Source organism: Triturus cristatus, chromosome 3_1 (genome assembly GCF_964204655.1).
Source record: "Triturus cristatus chromosome 3_1, aTriCri1.1, whole genome shotgun sequence".
Taxonomy (NCBI): domain Eukaryota; kingdom Metazoa; phylum Chordata; class Amphibia; order Caudata; family Salamandridae; genus Triturus; species Triturus cristatus.
Window position 1 is genome coordinate 827830281 of NC_140583.1, and position 22280 is coordinate 827852560.

Below are 22280 nucleotides of genomic sequence, written 5' to 3' on the forward strand. Positions count from 1 at the left end.
TGATGCCATTATCTACAAGAAGAGCACCAATTTGCTTTATTTAGAGATTAAAAACTCTGCAGGTGATAGGAATCTTTGGGCACCTGGAGGTGCCCATGTGATAAAAATGGTAACTGTTGGAAAGGTAGGAGGAAAACCAGATAGGTACATTGCCGATTAATCCCATTTGAGACTCCAGGGTGTGCATGAGGTTCGGATGTTCAGCTTTTTTAATGCCAGGTCAGAAGTCCAACAATATGTGGAGGCATAGACTATAGTCATCTGTGGTCAAGAGGGCATCTCTTACGATGTGTATGATAGCAGTTTCTGTGCTGAAGTGTAATCTGAAGCCAGACAGGTAGTCGTGCAGGAGATGGTTAGAACTGATGTGCTCTTGGAGTTAAACATAGACTGCTTTTGTAATGATCATTTGATGAATTGTAGGTGAATAATCAGCAGGTAGTTGGCACGTTCCTCAAGGTCTAGTGTCGATTGCTTTAGAAGTGGGAGGATCTGGGCTATCTTGAGAGCTTCTGGGAAGATGCCTTTAGTGAGAAAGGCAGTGATAACACTTAGTAAGGGACGAAAGAGCGAGCCTACAGAGATCTTTGATGAAGGATGAGGGAAAGACATTACTTTCATAAGAAGTGGCTTTGAGGGAGTTGAGTATGTCAGTGAAATCTGTGAAAGATAGGGCTTTGAAAGCTTACCACTTCGGGATTTTACATAAAATGGTAGGCGTAGGCTTGGTGTTGTCAATGTGTGTCACATTCTTTGAATTGTTTCCACTGGAGAAGAGGCTGCACCTTTCTTGGAAGTGAGAAATATGTGGGCATGACATGGGGCTGATGCAGTGTCTCAGATGATTATTTTGTTTTCATTTTTGTAATAGTAGTGTCAATGGATGATGCTTAAAACCATCACACATACACATAGATTCTCCAAAATTAAACCGGAATCACTGAAAAGAAAAGTGAGACATTCTGGTGGCATACTATTAACATCATTGAGCTAGCATCGGCATATCGCATATAATATGTAGATCAATATAATTACAATGCATGTTGCCCACATGAATAATTATTGTGCTATTTGGTTGCAGTGTTTAGGGATTAATAAGTTGGCCCCCATGACATTGTTTCCTTGATATTCTGTTGGAAAACCTATCAAGAACCACTTCACAAGGCAGCTGGAATGGAAAATCAATGCCATTTCATTGTGTTACACTTAAGCAGGAAATATTGTAAAGTTCAATGGCAAAGTTTGCGCTGCTTATCAGAATCTGGAATACCAAATCATACCATCAGATCAAGAAATGTCACTGCCTTCAAACTGCAGCTCTTACAGCTTTTTATGTTTTTTATTCAATGCCTCTGAAAAAAACAGAGCTGAAAGCTCTACATATGGAGCCCCGGCATGGAGGAGCTTTTGTATATTTGTATAATGACAGTAAGTCATAATCTCCCTCCCTGACAAACAACTCAAGCATAATAGCTTCAAATACAACCACACTTCTGTAGTGGATATTCCATTGTATCAAAGTCAGATGCTCAGCACAGATACCAAGCAACATCATCGTTTATAATCCAATTGTTAAACTGGTTGAGGGGTTGGCACTACTCTTTCAAATTAATGGATAGTGGGTTTAATAGGATGCCTACTGAATGCAGCTCTTTGTCAAGTTCTATTAGTTGAATGGAAGAAAACATTCTGATACTCTTCTACTTTGTACCTTGCATGGAAACATTATTTGTATATTCAGTAGTCTTGCATTGTATATCCATTTATTGATTTGTATCTTTACAACTGACACGTTTTGTTGATGCATTTTCTCAAGGCATTAATTTCAGTTTTGTGATGGTCTTAGTAAAGTAGTATGCTCTAATGAATATATAAATTTTACAAACACTTTCACAATATCTGAAAATAAACATAACTCATGCCCATCTTCATGTTTTTTAATCCATATTGGGAAAGGGTGGGTTAGGTAAGAATAATTGTCTTTTATTTCACATAATGTACCATTTATGAATGTATTCCTGTTGCAGTTTAGCAAATTATTATTTTCCCTTGGAAATCTAAACAACATTACAATAACTGCAAACTCACACTCCTGTTTTATGATGTCCTGAAAAAGTGTCAGTGGATGTAACACAGTATCCTTTTCCAAATGTTTTCTAATAATCTGTGAATTAAAGCATTGGATTTCAATTCAGAACATTATTTTGTCCATGTGTTTGCATTTGTAGTGGAGTGTCCTTACCTGTTCAGTTCATATAGAATTTCAAATATTGAATGAATGTTTATTCACTTTTCAGTTTCTGAAGAGTTTGAGAGCAGAGAAACCATTCCTGAGAAAATGGTCACTGATGAAAAAGGGTAAGTATTCTGCATCTCTATTTCTCAAACTTGCATTTCTTTTCGCACGCATTTCAATTAATTTGGAATTGGATGTCACAGGAAACAATTTACTTATATATTTGTACATTTACAGCTTTGAAGAGCCGGCTAAGGAAATGGATGTGGAGCCTCCCATTGTTGCTGAGCCAACTGAGCCCACAGAAGGTGTTGCTCCATTCTTTGTCAGAAAACCAACTGAACAGAAGTTAGTTGAAGGAGGAAGTGTTGTGTTTGACTGTCAGATTGGCGGATCCCCAAAACCACACATTTATTGGAAAAAAGCTGGTGTTCCTCTTACCACTGGATACAGGTACCTTCACGAATTATAATATATTAAACATCCGATCACCTGTTCTGCTAACTTGATCTTAATCTACTCAACATGAATAGGATACGAAGGAAAAAAGAGAAGGGACTACAAAGAACTTGATGCCTACAATGATACATCCATCCGTTAGATAGGACATCATGAACTATACCTTTTTTGACAGTTGTGAATAACAATAACTAAAATATACTTGCATGTTGGCAGCAGCTTAAAAGATTCTGATCCATTTCCTCAAATCTTATGAAAGACCCTTAACTCATTTAGTTAGACTGTTAATTACAGAGTCATAGTTATAATCATTATTATTGGTTGGCTAATGCTGGCCATCCATCAAAGAACAGTGGGCTGTTACTGTGATGGTGGAGAACACAGTGGTCTGTAAATCTATGTCTGCCTTTGAATCCTATATTGATAATCACATAGAGTGAGATTCACAAATTATTTTGCACCCATTCACTTGGATGTACACAGAATATATTTATGTTTCGAAATGCTACATTCCATGTCACAGAATCAGAACTAGCAGAATTTTAAAAACTCAAATGCATTTATAATGTTTGAGAATCTGCCACCATTAGAACGTACAAGCATTTCAACATGTGTTTATATAGTCTTATGCATTTTACTATTCTGTTTACACATCTAAATCTTTTAACAACATATAGTATGCTTCATGGTAGTGTTGGGTTCTGAGTTTTCTCACCGAAAAAAAGTCATTTTATGTTGGGGAGAGAAATAAAAATCTGTAAACCTTATAAAAAACAGTAAACAGACAGACCTTTTTCCTGTGGAATGAACATCTGCTTAAAGATAAGTGTGTGAGCATCAGCCTATGATTTGTTGTAGGTTCATGTGTTTATGGTTTCACATTTTGCAAAGCATATTCAAGGTTATAATCTACACAAGCTGAAGGATGAAATCTGTGAAGACTAGATTTTTGACAATATAATTTGGCCCTTGAGAAAAAATAAAAAGCATTTTATACAACAGATTTCTTTAAACACTGTTGAAATGATCCCTAACCGTATATTACTTACACATGAGAATAGTGACTTGCTGGTGCAAAAAATAACGTGGTAATAAACAAAATGTTGCATACTTTATCTTTTTTTCTTAAAGATACAAAGTTAGCCACAACAAGGATACCGGAGAGTGTAAGCTGGAAATATCTATGACCTTTGCAGATGATGCAGGAGAATACAGTATTGTTATTCGCAACAAACATGGAGAAACATCAGCATCAGCCGATTTACTGGAAGAAGGTAAAATCAAACAAAATTACAAATTAAAGTAAAGAAAATATTAATCATAGAACACATATATTATGTTGCATCTTGTGATAGTATATTATAGATTGTGCAATCATCCCTAAGGGCATCCTGGCACTACTGTTTTGTAAATGCAAAGTATTTGTTGAAAAGCAAAGCACCTGATATCTATGCTCCCATTCTAGATAAAATGCTGACTATGTTGCAGGTTTTCCATTTCTACTTCTCATGCATAGAACCACTGGGGGCAAACCTGAACCAGCAATGGTTCACTAAGCAACAGAAATGAAATTATGAGATGGTGTTTGTTTTCCAGTGCATAACATTATTCATATTACACCAGAAATGTATTACAGTAGATCTTGTGCACAACTTCAATCTCCAGTTAAGTATGATTGGCACTACCAATTTGTATTTAGAGAGTCATGACATTGGGAAGGTTAGCCCTAAAGAATATATTCAGTAAGGTTGTGACCTTTTCCCATTCAGACAGCTGTAGAATGTTTACTGGGGATTCAATGAAACCCTCAAATTACAATTTATCAAAGTTTCTCTAAACATTATTCATGAAACGCTCTAGCACTACTTTTCCTAACTCTGATTTTAAAAATTTGGAAAGCAGTGTCAGGTATAAGAACACAACACTAATCTAATCATTCATTGTAAATCAAATCCCTCCTACCCGCTTGACATTCTTTAAAACACTTACATGTTCCTTTAAATTTAAAGTCACTTATAAATTGTTCTGCAAATTGGTTTTATTAATGCTGAAAAATAGCAAATGTATTTAATATGTTCTAATCTTTCAACGTATCTTTATCTTCTAGCTCAATATGAATCATACGTAACACAATTAACTGCATTTGTTCAAGAACCAAAAATTGCAGAAGAGGCTCCAGAAATTCCATTAACAGAATATGAAAAAGAGCAAGCATTGATAAGGAAGAAAATGGGAAAAGATACTATCTCATTCAAAGAAGTACATGTATGTTCACCATTTCTGTGTTGCACTTTAGTATATATTGATTATGTTTATATGTTCCCCTATGCTGTCTTGAAGATGCATAAAATCCTTTATCTATTTGCAGGAATTACACATCTCTTCATTTGAAGAAAGACTAATCAGGGAAATTGAATATAGCATTATAAAAATAACATTAGAAGACCTTCTTGAAGAGGATGGTGAAGAAATGATGGTTGACATTTCTGAATCCGAAACAACTGAACCAAGATTTGATATAAGATTAAAAAGCTACAGAATATTGGAAGGAATGGGTGTTACTTTTCATTGTAAAATGTCTGGCTACCCATTGCCAAAGGTATGATTTATTTTTTTGTAAACTTTTACTATAGAAATGTTATGTAATAGAGTACTTCATGATATAACAAAAACACATACTGATGTCAAAATAAAATATCAATCACCAGAAATAACTGAAAAATGTATATAGGGAGTGGTTAAACCAAGCATACATCACTAAATTGCTAGCAACTTTGCAAAGTTACTGAAATTACTTCATGAATAGATTCCCTGATGTAACCTGTTCTAAAGAAAATTTAATTATTATCTCCAAATTAAAAGTAACAACAGACTGTGTTCAGATACGAAGGCAGAGTTTTTCCCTTATAAACTGTGCATTTACAATTTATACCATATATAATTTCAATTTGATTAATCTAATGTTTTCTTCAATTGTTCCAACAGTTTATATTGTTTTACTTGAATATAGTTATTTGAGCTAATTTAATTTGACTTCATTGGTATGATGAAATCTGCCAGTTCGAAATAGTTTACAAATTACTTCAAAACTATTGAACAAAAGACTCAAAGAAGCATTTAAATCAGGTTTTCTATGAACTATATCTTCGAAAATGTTTTAGTTTCAGACTACTCTACATCGATAGCATTCATATTTGACAGTATTCATATCTGATGGATTTCCTTTAAATTTCTTCCAATTATATACCAATTATAGATTGGCATTCTACACGTGGCACCATTTCTTAATTTATTTAGTGACTTTTGTATAGCACATTTACCACTTGGCAGCTGAGGTGAAAGTTGCTTGTGTAAAATCGTATATATATACGGGACAGAACAGGAAAAAGAAAAAAACTATCAACAAATTTATAACATGCACCAGTGAATTTTGCGTCTACGTCTTAGAATGTCCCTGTGGCTTAAGATACGTAGGGAGCACAAAATTGCAATTAAAATTGCGAGTATTACAACACATGAGGGCAGTTACAAATATGGATCTCAATTACCCGGTCGCAAGACACTTTCAAGAAAAACATCAGGGGAATGCAGATCTCATCAGTTTTTATGGCATTGACAGAATTCCACCACACCCTAGAGGAGGGGACCGAGAGAAACTTCTGCGCATTACTGAATCGAAATATATCATAGATCTAAATACCAAAATCCCATATGGAATGAATTATGGGGAGGAATTAGCAACTCATATTGGCCACAGATAATTCCATCTACTGTTTCCACCTTCCTATTTTCCTGTATGGTGGCTCAGCTTCTGCTGTATCACTTTTTTATGCCAGAGTCGATTTCAATAGTGACCTTATATGGGTTCAGGCTATGGGGTCCATGAGGAAGTTTCCAGTAAACGACCCTTCACCTTGGCCATCCACACTAGAAGTAGTGTAGCAATGGTTTAATGCTATAATTCACTGCATTCAACTTTACCCTTAGTCACTATTCTCCTCGTCTCTTTTTTTCTGAATGTAATTATCATTACAATTCATTACACCTTTTTTCACTCTATTTATCAATTTTCACATTTTTACACCGTTAATTCACACATAAAAAAATTTCTCATTTACAACAGCAACATACCTTTGCCCTTCTGTGACTAAGGAGTTATGTTGATGGTTTATGCATATAACAGAAATGTTTTGTTGCAGTACATGATTACGAATGTATAATTATCTTTTGATGATATTTCTATTTTGAATATTCATGAATTTCTGTAGACAATTATCGTGTACAAATTCATCTTTCAATCCAGAATTCATTTTGTCTGGTTCACGTTGAAACATCGATGATTATGATTCTTTTAATTACTAGCACTTTATATTGGGATACTCATTTGGCACTCTCGCACTTTAATGGCGTACATATTCTGGGTACATTACCCTTGTCAGGATTTTGGACATATGATAAGATATTGAGCTGGTTGAGGGTACATTACCCAATATTCTGATATCTATGCGGCTCATTTTACTTGACATGAATTTAGCGATGTAATTATTAGAACAGATTATGATAAAAATAATTGCGCAATAGCGCATTCGCTAGTCAAGCAATGAATTAATTTTATTTAATTAATTGCTTTCTAGAGCTATTACTTTTGCAAGCATTTCATTATTTTACAACCAGTGCACTGCATATTTCCTATGTACCGATTTTTGCATTATGTATCTTTACGCGATGATTTCAGTCTGTTTTTCCAAAGGTGCCTTTACTTTGACAATATTTCTTCTATGTTCACAAACCATAACCCCTATTTCTATGGGGAATTGGGCACAGGTCACTTGCTTGACAAAGGCTTCGCCGAAACGCGTCGTACTGTTGTGTTTTTGAGGCAATAAATCTTTATTGAACTCGTCCCTTGGTGTGCCGCTGGCAGTTATTCTACATCCTGGATAGCAACCTTTTGGAAAACGTATTTAGCGGAACTGTGTCCGCTGCTGGCACCGGCGTCAATAGGAGGGTGAACGGCTCTTCACAGAACTTTCTGCACGATATATATATATATATATACACATACATATATATAAAGCATAGTGACATCAAAGTAGAGCACCACAAGATAACATGCATTATTACTGGGTAAACATTAAAAAGGGGTACAAACTGTGAAAGTGAAAAAATGAGTCAAGCTATTGCGTAAACGCTTTGTGTAAACTCACAGTTGCAATACTGCTTGAACCAATCAGAAATCAACGAAGTAGGTGTGATAATATTATTGTTCCAAATTAATGAAGTAAGAGAATAACCTTCTTGGCAAAAAGAGCATGATAGTTGTCGACAGTCCATGAGGGCTGAATTCTGTAGGGTTTCTTAAAAGAGTGCTGATGAGATATTTTTACATATAGTGTACCACCAGGTGTTTACACTGAAAACCTGATTGATGCAGCCGTCAAGAACCACCAACCAGTATGCAAATAGAATATGAATTTGTAATAATAGGCATAGGCAAATCATAGGAGACTTTAATCTCTGCATTCTATTCACTTGTTCACTATTGACTGTTGTGTTACATATGTGTTCTTAATACTACTGCACATTTCTTTTTTCTACCATAGATTGCTTGGTACAAAGATGGTAGGCGCATTAAACAAAGTGCACGGTACCAAATGGATGTTTTACAAGATGGCAGAGCAAGTCTGCGGATACCTGTTCTCTCACCTGAAGATGAGGGGATATACACTGCTTTTGCCAGTCATGTGAAGGGAAATGCGATCTGCTCTGGGAAATTGTATGTAGAACCCGCTGCACCAGCTGGTGCTCCAGGGTACTTGCCCACTCCAGATGCAGTTAAAAGAATTCGGTAAGTGTATGTGTGGCATTCTATATATATTTGCATATTTTCTTCTGCACTACAGAAAATGTTTTGCCTGTACATGTTTGGTATATGTTACATTAATTCCACTATTCACTTTACACAGGGTATAATAAACTACAAATATTCTTGTAAGCATCTTCTGAAGCAATATCATGATGAGAGCAGACATGCGACCCAGTCGCCAATGCAATCACACCCCAAGCATTATTAAAGGGCAATCTTCCATTTACCTTTTTGCTTTCAAACAATATCAAGCCCTTTACACAGAACTTCCAGCAACTGGGGTTCCTTGCAATTAGTAGAGAAAACAGAACCAGGTAAAGGTTTAGGAAAATTAAATATGCTGTGCATATGGTTAAGACAGCAGGGTTACATCAGTAATTCTTTTTGTCAGGTTGAGCACAGGATAAATGGTTTTATAGACATGAACACATTTCTGTATTCTAACCATGATGTGTGCATGCTTGACACATAGTTAAATCAATTGGTGTTGAAGGCCAACCACCTTCTTCAGAGCTTAATTATTCTGAGCCATTCTTTGTCTGTCCTCCATAGATGTGCTATGCATAGGAAAATCCTACTGCCACACAACCAAGTTCAATAAACTGCAATTATTATTGGACCTAAATTGCAGGAAAGCATCCATTGTGGTTGTGTCTTAAAAAAGTTGATGCTCTAATTGTGCCATGACTTTAAAAGTTGCATCTATTTATCAGACTCTTTTAAGATTTTAGTCCCACTTACCTTAGATCAGTGGTTCTTAACCTTTTGACTTATGTGAACCCCGCTCATTCACTGTTGGAAGCTCGGACCCCAGCTTAAGCAATTTCTACGATTTGAATTTCAAACAGTACACAAAATGCAGAAACAAGTATACATCAGACGAATAATTAAAACCTTTTATTCACCCAAAAACTAAAATATAATTTGAATAAGAGACTATGATCTTTTCAACGTTCAGTTTTATTTCTAAAGTATTAAGCAATAGGCTAGATTCTAGCTTATGGCTTTGTCTTTTTTGCTCCTAATGCAAGTGGCATTTTTGTTGATTTATTCCAGTGCTTCGATTGAGGCAACCAACCAGCTATGTTAGATTCTATTTGCTATAATTGCCTTGCTTCTGAAATCAAGCAGATTGTAACCTCATTTTTAGGCTCCTATTGAAAATTCCTTCACATTTGCAGAGCATTTTATCTTTTTCAATTTTGCATTTTATGTATATATAATGTGCTAATCTATTAATATTATTTAATTTTCTAAACAGTCTCGGACCCTCTTAGTATTCATGCAGACCCCAGGTTAAGAGCTGCTGCCTTACATCAATTAGGTCAAGCATGGTTTATTTTCTTTGACCTAGCCATTTAAAAGGAACACATTTCAGGAGCCATTCATTTGCTGGTAACGCTGGTGAAACACCTTCTTCTTTTGAGGCACATTTTGGCACTCAAAGTGATAAAGCTTTTGAGTTTCACAAACGGACTTACAACATATAGCACTCCTATTTCTCAGTACCTTTCAAGCAGTTTCTTTTCAAGGGAGAAATAAACGACTTGAAGGTTCACTGTAATTTCCTGTGCTATGGCAAGCAGCTGTTGCATGACGTGTCACATTACATAAACATCCAAGTAACCTGCAGGTTGTTATGGTCATGAGAGCATTGGACATGCACATCACTGGTCTAGCCAAACCCCCAGATTCATTTTACATTTGGTTGAGTTCACCTTTGTCAGAACAAGCCTTTATACATGGAACAGTATGCCATTTAACCACACAGGGGCACATTATGATGTTGGGCGGAAAGCCACCCAACTGCTCCTCGGAGGCTTTCCCGCCCGGCATCATAGGTTTCTGTCCAACTGCCATATTATGATACAGAGCCCATTAGAGCGGTGGGCGAAATAGTTACCCCAAATTGACAGCAGAGCCAGCCTTGGGTCCGCCGATTACGATGTCGTATTCTGCCTGCCCTTTCTTGGCGGTCCGCCTGCCATGAAAATACAGATGGAAAGTGACTTTGGGGGCCCCCTAACAGGGCCCCATTCCCCCCCTGGCTCTCCATTATTGGTCGTGGCTGGCACCTATGGTGCATCCCAAACATCCACGCATCGTGTGGCAGGCACCTCCATGTTTTGAAAGTGTATTTTTTCTATTGTAACCTGTACTGCAACCCACAGCTCAAGATGCAATATAAAAACATTTACGACCACCATGATCGTAATGATGGCAGCGGAACCACCGACTCCTTGTCGGGGGTCCTATTTCCACTACAGTGTCAGACCGAAATCGTAATTAGGACCAAAGTGTCTACATCCTGGCTTCTGTCGGAAAGACCAAGACACGCAATTGTTGCCCTAGGCATTCTTGCTTTACCCTGTTTAACTATCTCATTACTTAGCCTATATTAAAGTGACTATAAAGTTAGCTGCGTCTCCGCATTTGTTTTAGATACAGAACTTCCTGTAGGCTGTCGCAGGGAGTATCCCGCCATATCTACTACATGATGTTTGCAAATTGAATGGCATTCTACATTAATTTACAATACTACACATTTGACAATATTCTCATGTGGGTGCACTGATTGGTATTTTAACCTATTATTAATTATTACTAAATTTACACCCTTTTATTTTAAATGTGTATGTGTTGGAAGGGAGATTATTATTAGGGGTAAGTATGCACCAACCACTGGAAATAAGGCCAAAAATGCAATATAAGGTCCAGACAAGGTCTCAATAAATTATTCCTTTTCTCAACCCTTGGTAGTAGGCAACGAGCAGGCAGGCTTAACTTAGGAGACAGATGTGTGAAGCATTTAAAAACACCTATAAACGAAATAAGACACAACACACAATACAAATCTACAACCAATTCATAAAAATAGGAAACATTTGTATTGTGAAAATGACATCAAAACGACAAAAATTCAATATAGGGAACCAGAGATAAGATTTTTAAAGAATAAACACTTTCTAGTGCTTAATAACATATAGCGCCAAATTGGGACATCTGGTTGCGCAGTCAGAATTTGAGGCTGATCACAATGGAGCCCTGGTCAGATACACTAAATGGAAGGCCCCGGTCAAAACTTTACCTTCGCTCTTATAAACTTTTCTGGAGATTTTTTCTTTACGTCAAGCGGGCCTCTCCAGCAGGGACTACAGTGCCCACAATGCACCTGGCCAAACCCGTAAAAGTCCATTCGACACACTCCAGACTGGGGACATCTAGAGGGAGATGGTGCAGGGAAGCTCTGTTAACCTGTTGCTCTCAGGGAGTCCACTCTTTAATCCTTTTTTCAGCAAGGCAAAGTCCTCAGGGCTGTGGTTTTAAGTGTACAGCAGGTGCAGTCCTTCAGAGTTCAAGCCTTTGAAGTGCAGACCAGGGTCCCAGCAGGGTACTCCTTCTTCTTGTAGATTCAGGCAGCAGATCCGAGTTGCTATACAGCTCTCACATATTTTTTCAATGTTATGGGGCGACAAGCAGGTGGTGGGCACCCCTGACCAATGGGGTACAGGTTGCCACCCAGAAGCATAATTGCTTCCTCCAAAGTGTGGCATGTCCCACAAAGCACTGCACTATTCAAGATGGAGGTTTCCTCTCCTTGGGAGTAAGACCTGGCTAATCCAACCCACTGGTGTTGCTCATTTCACTTAACACTTCCTCAAGAGACCTGCAAATTCCACTCTTGGGGCTGCCATCGGGCCGGAGGGTATAGTAAGAGGGGGTTGGCCTGGCTGGCATTACTGTCCTGTTTTATTTGAAGTCCAGTTTAATTTACCCAGCCCCTGCCCTGGCCTCTGCAGCTGCAGAGCTCCCCCCATCAGATAACCTTTGTCACTTATTACCTCATCAAAGTAGTTTGACTAAGCCTGTTAAGGGCTGGACAATCAGGAGAGGCTGCTAGGAGGCTGGATGTGGGCTCACAGAAAAGCAGGGTCTATAACAGAAAAGAAGGTTCTCTAACTTATTTTCTGAAATTCATCAGTGGCAAATTGTTAGATTTATCATTACCAAACTTTTAAGTCCTTGCAATATTATTTTAGCTCACTCCTGTCAATAGATAGCCTGTATTACAGTATTCCCATGTTATCCTATAGCACTAAAGGGCTATAATGGAGGAAAAATGAAAGTGGTAGTTTTCCCCTCACCCGGTCATATAAAGCATCTTTTAAAATGCCACTACATATTTTTACATGGCACCTAGCTAGACCATAGGGGTTACTTATATAATAAGATAGCTTAATACTTGGCAAGTACCTTAAAATCCAAAGTCGAATGTGCATGCAATTTCAAATTTAAAGCAGCTTGCAAAGCAGGGCTAACTTTTAAAATGACAGCAGGCAAAACAGCAGTGCACACCGCAGTGCCTCAAAACTGCTGGGCCTCTAGACCTACCTGCTTTACCATATACTAGGGACTTACTGTTAAGTTGTTAGTGCCATTTGTAATTACACCAAATTACCATAAACTTTTGTAATCAGTGCACTGGCACTGGCCCTGACGAGCAGAGCCCAGGGCGCAGTCACAATCAGTTTATACCAGTATAAGTCAAAAAATGGGCGTGATCAGGTCAAAAAGGATGACTTTCTCACAGTATGCTGTTCTAGAAAAATTAATTGTGCCTGTGTGAAATGTGAGTATTATGTTGAATGTTTTAATTTCCGAAATTACTGAGAGTCATTATGTTGCTTGCTTCTCTTTTCAGATCTGTTTCCCCACGTTCCCCAAGTCGATCTCCAGGGCGTTCCCCTGCACGCTCTCCAGCACGCAGGCTGGACGAAACTGATGAAGCGCAGCTTGAGAGACTGTACAAACCTGTTTTTGTGTTGAAACCAGCCTCATTCAAGTGTGCTGAGGGACAGACTGCAAGATTTGATCTCAAAGTTGTTGGAAGACCTATGCCAGAAACCTTCTGGTTTCACAATGGTATGTATTAAACATAGTCAATATCGTTTCACAAATATTAAAACAACTTTCTCATTTGGTGAACCTCATGGGATACAAAATATTTTGTTCACACAGGTCAACAAGTTGTCAATGATTACACGCATAAAATTGTCATCAAAGAAGATGGCACACAGTCACTGATTGTTGTTCCTGCTCTACCACCTGATTCGGGTGAATGGACAGTAATTGCCCAAAACAGGGCTGGCAAAACTTCAGTCTCCATGACCCTGACTGTGGAAGGTATTTACACATTTTAAAACAATATTTTTAGAAAACAGCATCATTTTAGAGTATTTTACATTTTTAAATATGTTTGTCATTTCAGCAAAGGAACACTTACTAAGACCACAATTTGTGGAAAAATTGAAGAATGTCAATGTGAAAGAAGGTTCTCAATTAGAAATGGCAGTAAAAGCAGTGGGCAACCCCAATCCTGACATAGTATGGTTGAAGAACAGTGACATTATTGTGCCACATAAATTCCCAACCATAAAGTAAGTATTTTTAATAAAATAGTCAAAGAAGAAACAGAAGGCAAATGTTTATTGTTTCAGACCATAATTGCATTATTGTCTTTTATAGAATTGAGGGGACAAAAGGGGAAGCTGCACTCAAGATTGAATGCACGACCAACAGAGATGCAGCCTGGTACACTGCAACTGCCATCAATAAAGCTGGACGCGACACAACAAGATGTAAAGTTAATGTTGAGGCTGAATTTGCAGAACCAGCACCAGAAAGAAAACTAATCATTCCAAAGGGGACGTACAAAGCAAAGGAGATTGCTGCCCCAGAGCTAGAACCACTTCACTTGCGTTATGGACAAGAGCAATGGGAAGAGGGAGATCTTTATGACAAAGAAAAACAGCAAAAACCATTCTTCAAGAAAAAGCTCACTTCAGTAAGGCTCAAGCGTTTTGGGCCATCACACTTTGAGTGCAGACTTACACCAATTGGAGATCCAACAATGGTTGTTGAATGGCTTCATGATGGCAGACCTCTTGACGCTGCAAATAGACTCCGTATGGTTAATGAGTTTGGATATTGCAGTCTTGATTATGAAGTAGCATACCCCAGAGACAGTGGTGTTATCACTTGTAAGGCTACTAATAAGTATGGAACTGATCATACATCAGCTACTCTTATAGTGAAAGATGAGAAGAGCCTTGTTGAAGAATCTCAGTTACCTGAGGGCAGGCGTGGAATGCAACGCATTGAAGAACTAGAAAGGATGGCCCATGAAGGTGCTCTTGCTGGCGTGTCAGATGGTGAAAGGGAAAAACAGAAACCAGAAATAGTTTTATTTCCCGAGCCAGCAAGAGTCTTTGAGGGAGAGATTGCTCGTTTCCGCTGTCGTGTGACTGGTTATCCTCAGCCAAAGGTCAACTGGTACCTGAACGGGCAGCTCATTCGCAAAAGCAAAAGATTCAGGCTCAAATATGATGGTATCTATTATCTTGAAATTGTTGACTGTAAATCTTATGACTCAGGAGAGGTTAAACTCACTGCAGAAAATCCAGATGGTGTAGCTGAACATGCAGTTAAGTTGGAGATACAACAGAAAGAAGACTTCCGATCTGTTCTTCGCCGAGCACCTGAATCTAAATTTGTGTCTCCAGCACCTGAGCCTGGAAAACTTCAGTTTGAAGTGAAAAAAGAGGACAAACTGACCGACACTACAACCAAAGAGTTTGTGAAGCTGAAACGTGCAGAAAGGATAACTCATGAAAAGAAAACTGAAGAGAGTGAAGAGCTGCGCAGTAAATTCAAGCGTAGAACAGAGGAGGGATATTATGAAGCAATTACAGCTGTTGAGCTCAAGTCTCGCAGAAAAGATGAAGCATATGAAGAAATGCTAAAAAAGACAAAAGAAGACCTTCTTCACCACACAAAAGAACTTACAGAAGAAGAGAAGCAAGCACTTATTGTGGAAGGAAGTATCACCATTCCCACTTTCAAACCAGACCGGGTTGAGCTTTCACCGAGTATGGAGGCTCCCAAAATCTTTGAACGTATTCAGAGCCAAACAGTTGCGCAGGGAGATGAGGCCCACTTCCGCCTGAGAGTGGTGGGAAAACCAGACCCTGAATGCCAGTGGTTCAAAAACGGTGTCAAAATTGAGAGATCTGACCGCATTTTTTGGTTTTGGCCCGAAGATAATGTCTGTGAGTTGGTGATCAGAGATGTCATTGCAGAAGACTCTGCCAGCATCATGGTGAAAGCAAGCAACGTAGCTGGTGAAACGTCAAGCCATGCATTCCTACTGGTTCAAGGTAATGTAATGTATGGAGCTGTTTATGTTAACTTTCGGTTTCTCCCTCTGGCCATTTGCAACATCACTTCTCTTTCTCAAATGAGAAAGGCAACTAACTCCTGGCTATTTTTAAAGGGTCAGTTAACCACATGCGTCATTTTATGTCTTTCCCTAAAATGGCTAAAATGTCTACAAGAGAATGAACCCTTTTTAAAATGTTACTAACTTTCGGGTTATGAATCTGTGTTGTAGCAACAGCATCATGGACCATAATGCATGCAAGGAAAATTGGCTTCCAGAACTGTTGGCGTGTAGTAAAACACAATTATATTTGGGGCACACTGGGACAAGGATTGTCCTTGGCCCCAGTGCCACTGCACCTGCTGCACTATTGATAGCACTGCCCCTGCTATGAATGTTAGTCCCTCCCAAAATGTTGTCAAACACCTCTTTATTTCATTTGTAGGAAAACCACTGATAACCTTCACCGAGGAACTGCAGGATGTTGTTGCCAAGGAAAAGGACACAATGGCCACTTTTGAATGCGAAACTTCAGAGCCATTTGTCAAAGTGAAATGGTTTAAGAATGGAGCTGAGATTCACTCTGGCGATAAATACAGAACACACTCTGATCGGAAGGTCCACTTCCTTTCAGTCCTGATCATTGACATGTCTGATGCTGATGAATATAGCTGCGCACTAAAAGAAGATGAATCTATCAAAACAACTTCTAAACTTATCGTTGAAGGTAAGAAAAAATGTGTCAGTCTCTTGTGTCTGGAAGGCTTGCCCTTGTTTGTTGTAAGTTGCTATGAAAGTTGAAACAGTCTCTTTTTCGCTGAAAAATTACACGACTTCCGCAGTCTGGGAATCATTTTACTCCATTTTTCGAAATTTTCATTGTGTAAAAAAAGAGACTGTTTTATTGAATGTATTATATTATCCTACTGTAAAAGGGAGCATGCTTTATTTCGACACAAATTCAGTTCACATGCACATTTGTCAAGAAAGGGGAAACAGAAAGACAGTATGTCTGTAGTTTATAGTTAAACCTGTAAATGGCATCATGATTTGAGTTAGATACATATAGATGCTTTATCCCTGCATATATTTTGTTTTTTAGGCACTCCTTTTGAATTTATCAAAACCCTTGAAAATATTGAAGTCCCAGAGTCCTTCTCGGGTGAACTGGAATGCGCCGTCACTCTGGAAGACGCGGAAGGAACGTGGTATCATGGCGAAAAAGAGATCACGCCGTCAAGTAAATACGCAATAACGTCAAGGCGAGGTCGCCATACTCTCACCGTCAAAGACGTCGTAAAGGAAGACCAAGGGCAATACAGCTTTGCTATAGCAGGAAAGAAGATCAGCTGTCAGCTCAAGATGAAGCGTAAGAGAGTTTAAGTGTACCCTCTTGCGAATCATTATTTTTGTGTTTTTGTGGTATATTCACGCCTGTTCTTTTTCTGCTTGTTTAACAGCGCGCCCCATCACTATAATGCAAGGCCTCTCTGACCAGAAGGTCTGCGAAGGGGAGATTGCGCAGTTTGAGGTAAAACTCTCCCTGGAAAATGTCGAAGGTGTCTGGAAGAAGGATGACCGTGAACTTCAGCCCAGTGACCGGGTTCACATGGTCATCGACAAGCAGACGCACATGCTACTGATTGAGGATGTCACAAAGGAAGATGTTGGAAGCTATTCTTTCCACATTGCCAATCTTGGACTATCAACATCTGGCCGCCTGTCTGTTTTTAGTAAGTACAACCTATTTTGAAAGTTCCTGTTTTTTAAATTTCTTATGAACTACTTGAGTAAAATCGAAACAAAAAACCATGGTAAGACGTCTTTATGACGTGCACTCCAGGTGTCGAAGTGCCAATAGAACCAAGATTGCCTGAAATAAAAATCAGACTTTTCACTGCATATTACTCTCACATTGGCCAAGCATTGCATAGTTTGTGGCTCTAAAATGCTAAACTATTGGCTTCGGCACTGCTTTTTATCCAGTTGCATTGATCCACATGCGCCAAGACGCATGCGGGCACATGCCTATAATCTTTTAATGGGTTTTCTGCTACAGTAAAACCCTTTCCTAGGTGACTGCTGACATGACTGAATGCGAATACATGCCAATAAAGCTATTTCTATGATGTACCAGAAACTAATCAATAGCATGTCCGACCCCCTCCTACAACTCCACGAAAATTGGGAAAATTATGTTGTGGGCTTGGAGGACAAGGACTGGCAAGAGGCCTATGTGTCTCCCAGAGAATTTGCAATCTCCTCGAGATATAGGCTAATACAGCTTAAGGTACTGCACAGAAGATACCTATCAGGTCCAGCTCTTGTGAAAATGGTTTATAGAGATGGGCCCTAGTGTGGGTGGTGGTATGACTGGGATGGTACTTTCATCCATATTATTTAACAAAACAAACAGTGTATAGCTGATAAGCCTTTTCCTTCTTTGTCTGTTGCTGTGTTTGTAACCTGCCATTTCTGTGACTTTTGCAGGCGTCGATATTGTCATACCTCTAAAAGACGTGAGTGCCGTTGAAGGAACAAAGGCCGTGCTGGAATGCAAAGTTTCAGTTGCTGATGTGTCATCAGTGAAATGGTACCTTAATGAGGAGCAGATAAAGTTGGATGACCGTGTTCAAGCAATTTCCAAAGGAGCCAAACAGCGCCTGGTACTCTCTCGAACCCATGCATCAGACGAAGGACAATACAAGCTTCAAATCGGCAAAGTGGAGACTACCTGCAATCTCTTTGTTGAAAGTAAGTTTGTTACCAAAACATATGGTTTTTACCTTCCAAATTGGTGCCATCACCCTCTTAGGTCTGGGTGAAACCAAATGCCTGCTCACATTCAACACACAAATGTAAAGCAATACTGTGCATATCAAAGTTCACGTTTCCATTGCAACCCACTAACCATATAAGTCACTGCAAAGGAATCTTAGAGTCACCATCAACTTTGCTTTAATACCAGATTTACCTAATGGCATGCACTAATTCACACTAAAATACATCTATCTCAATTTGACCTACAGGTAGAAGTAGAGAACTAAATTTGTACTGTGCTATACATTTGTAGTGTAAACTAACCTGATCTTTAGAGACTATACTGCCTGACACTCAAATTATGTATTTATTTGAAAGTGGCCAGAAATGTGCATACTTGAATGATTACATTTTTCTGTGAGTTCGGGGTAATCCTACTTTAGATGCAAACTTGAGTCAGTGGCTGAGTCAAGATGTGTATTGGTATCACACTATTTCGCTACAAAGAAATTGCCCTGTAAAATATGCTGAAATGTGTGCAGGGAAATGGGGAAAATACAACACATTCTCAACTTTGCAGAAAGGAACAGGAGAAAGCATCCAGCGGTACCACGCAATAGCCCATTCTAAGGAGTGGAGCTTTGAATCTGGAGATACTACCAAATCCAATAATGCTGCATCTGGTTGTGTTCACAGCTACCTGGTGTAGCATACCCCTAAATAAAGAGACAATCAGAAAGAGGTCCATTATGTCTTCAAGTTGTACTTCACAAGTAATTTGCTGTTTTGTGCAGATAAAATGCGGCCATCATCACATTTTCACATTTATTTCCTCTCACCTATATATAGTTACATAAATATTGCCCCCATCGGAAGTAATAAAAGAAAGCAATATTTTTATATATGAAATTTGGGCCACAATATTGTCGTCAGATTATATTTTTTAAAGTGATATTCTTTTTTTTTAAATTCTTTTTATTGAACTTGGTAACAGTCATGTACATCATACCTTGTCAATACAGTTGCTGACCATAATACGTATAGGTAGGGGATAATAGATTACAGTTACAATTGCAGCACATCCCTGAGTTCATTTCTTCGCATTTTTAATTCCACTACTGGTGGTATGCATATATTTCCCCGATAGCTATTCCATGCCTTCCATTTCTTATCCCTCTTTTTGGGGCAGCCACGTGTTATGAATACTTCCTATTCCGCCACCATACACCTATCAAGTTCCCTCACCCATATCCGAACGGAAGGTATGTCTGCAGCCCCCCAATTTCGTGCTATCTCACGCTTAACCAGGGTATATCCTAGTGTCATCATCTGCTGCTCAATTTCCGTGAGGTCTGTAGCCGCCCATATTATAGTGATATTCTGACACAACCATTGAGCCATATTTGCGTGGATCAGTGCTTTAGGGTCAAGTACATTTCACTCATTCACAGTTCTCATACACTACTTGATGTGTCATTTGCCTGTGTATGAAAAATTAGTGTCTTTTTGATCTCATTTTTCTTTTTTTTCTTTTTTCTTTGCTCTTTTTGTTCTCATTCCTCTGCAGAAATAAAGATTATTAGAGGCCTCCAAGACACAACATGTACTGAAACTCAAAATGTCACCTTCGAAGTTGAGCTTTCTCATGCAGGCATTGATGCACTGTGGGTTTTTAAGAATCAAGAACTGAAATCTAGCGATAAATACAAGATGGAAGTAGATGGAAAAATCTATAAATTAACAGTGATAAACATGATGAAAGATGAAGAAGGGGAATATACATTTATGGCTGGAGAAAAGAAAACAAGCGGGAAGCTGACTGTAGCAGGTGTGTTTATGTGTGATGCTACAGAGTTGATACTAGTGTTTATGTTTTAAACTAAATATAATTTCATGTGAAAAAAATAGCTTATTAGTAAATTGATGATGGTCTTTAATATTTTACATCATTTCGAAATATGGATTTATGATCTCTTTCTACACAATTTAACTTCATTATGAATCAAAAAAATCCCAGATTTTGGGTAGTTTCTCCAAACGTAGCAGAGTTTGAAGTGCTGCACGTTCATGTCTTTTCTTCTAAAAATACCATTCTTACACTTAACTGACATTTTCAAAGTATTAATAAATTTGGAAAACATAAACATTACATTTTCCATGGCCTTATTGAAAGTCACTAAAATTGACAAATATTATCTAAATATAGAAACCGATGATAATTGGAAGAAGTAATAATATCCTACCTAGAAACCACAGCAAAGCAAAGTCATGCAAAGTAATTTTAGTCTATAGTGTTGGCAAGACTTGTTGGTTTACAAGGACACATCCAGCATGTAAAAAATAATTGCATCACTTCAAAAGAATTTGATAACCATATGCACAGGTGATCACCAAGAGTTACCCTAAACATGATGTTCTTTCTTCCCTTTCCTGTAGGCGGCGCAATCAGCACACCCCTTGTTGATCAAACTGTGGCTGAATCTCAGACAACAATCTTTGAATGTGAAGTAGCCAATCCAAACTCAAAAGGCCAGTGGCTGAAGGATGGGAAACCAATTTCCTTTTCGAAAACCGTTAGAAGTGAAGCAGAGGGCACCACAAGAAGACTGGTACTTGACATCACAAAGATGGATGATATGGGAGAATATACCTATCAAGTTGCAACCTCCAAAACATCTGCCAAATTGAAGGTTGAAGGTTAGTGTTGCATCATATATTTATAATTCATAACTGGATAAGACCTAAAGGCTTCTTTAATGCCATGGTCAATTTCATTGACTGGGATCTGCAGAACACTGTGTTATCAAACATTTCTGATATTTTTAAACTGTTGCAATCATAGGTGGTTTACTCAAAGTGATGTTTCAAACAGCATGCATAGGTTTCTAGAGTTTGATAACACAGTGATGGCAGATCCTAAATGGCAATACCTGGCCAAACTTTAAAATCTTAAATTCCTCTTTTTGTAAAGTTTCATCAGTTGTCTACATACTTATCCCCCGGGTTCCATATGTGTGACTGTGTATTACCCTCCTCTGTGACATGGCAGTTGTTTATGTTTACCCTTTTCTCTCCTGTTTATTTTCAGCTGTTAAGATAAAGAAAACCTTAAAGAACCAGACAGTCACAGAAACACAAGATGCCGTATTCACCGTGGAGCTTACTCACCTTGATGTGAAAGGAGTCCAGTGGATTAAAAATGGCGTCCAACTTGAATCAAATGACAAGTTTGAAATCACTGCCGACGGAGCCGTTCATACTCTGAGAATTAAACACTGCACTGTTGCGGATGAATCCGTGTACAGCTTTAAACTTGGAAAGATTGGTGCCAACGCTAGACTCCATGTTGAAAGTAAGTAACCTTATTTTTATACTTCATTATCTCTTTGAAAAAGTGAGATGGGGTGCTAAATAGTTGTACTTTCCTTTATCAAGCTATCAAGATCATCAAGCGGTCCAAAGATGTAACTGCTCTGGAAAGTGCCCAGGCTGCATTTGAGATCAGTGTCTCCCATGACTCCATCCCGGTGCAATGGTTCTTCAAAGACACAGAAATCAAGCCCAGTGACAAGCACAAGATGATCACCGAAAGGAAAGTTCACAAGCTGGTGCTGCAAAATCTCACCCCCGCGGATGCAGGAGAATACACAGCCGTTGTTGGGCAACTAGAATGTAGAGCAAAATTATTTGTGGAAAGTAAGTCTTGCACTGTGTGCTTAATCGCTTCTAAAATGGATTTC

General features: G+C 38.5%; 1 protein-coding gene across 1 annotated transcript in view; it reads left to right on the forward strand.

The window, feature by feature from the left end:
• TTN (titin) overlaps positions 1-22280 on the forward strand; it is a 379656-nt gene that overhangs the window by 41347 nt on the left and 316029 nt on the right. The window contains exons 16-33 of the mRNA XM_085645211.1: positions 2298-2358; positions 2474-2689; positions 3827-3969; positions 4803-4960; positions 5064-5294; positions 8299-8543; positions 13264-13484; positions 13581-13745; positions 13831-13999; positions 14088-15778; positions 16226-16507; positions 16883-17149; positions 17241-17513; positions 18271-18534; positions 20108-20368; positions 20977-21237; positions 21629-21892; positions 21976-22236. Of these exons, the coding sequence (XP_085501337.1) occupies positions 2298-2358; positions 2474-2689; positions 3827-3969; positions 4803-4960; positions 5064-5294; positions 8299-8543; positions 13264-13484; positions 13581-13745; positions 13831-13999; positions 14088-15778; positions 16226-16507; positions 16883-17149; positions 17241-17513; positions 18271-18534; positions 20108-20368; positions 20977-21237; positions 21629-21892; positions 21976-22236 (5433 nt within the window). The remainder of the gene's footprint in view (positions 1-2297; positions 2359-2473; positions 2690-3826; positions 3970-4802; positions 4961-5063; positions 5295-8298; positions 8544-13263; positions 13485-13580; positions 13746-13830; positions 14000-14087; positions 15779-16225; positions 16508-16882; positions 17150-17240; positions 17514-18270; positions 18535-20107; positions 20369-20976; positions 21238-21628; positions 21893-21975; positions 22237-22280) is intronic.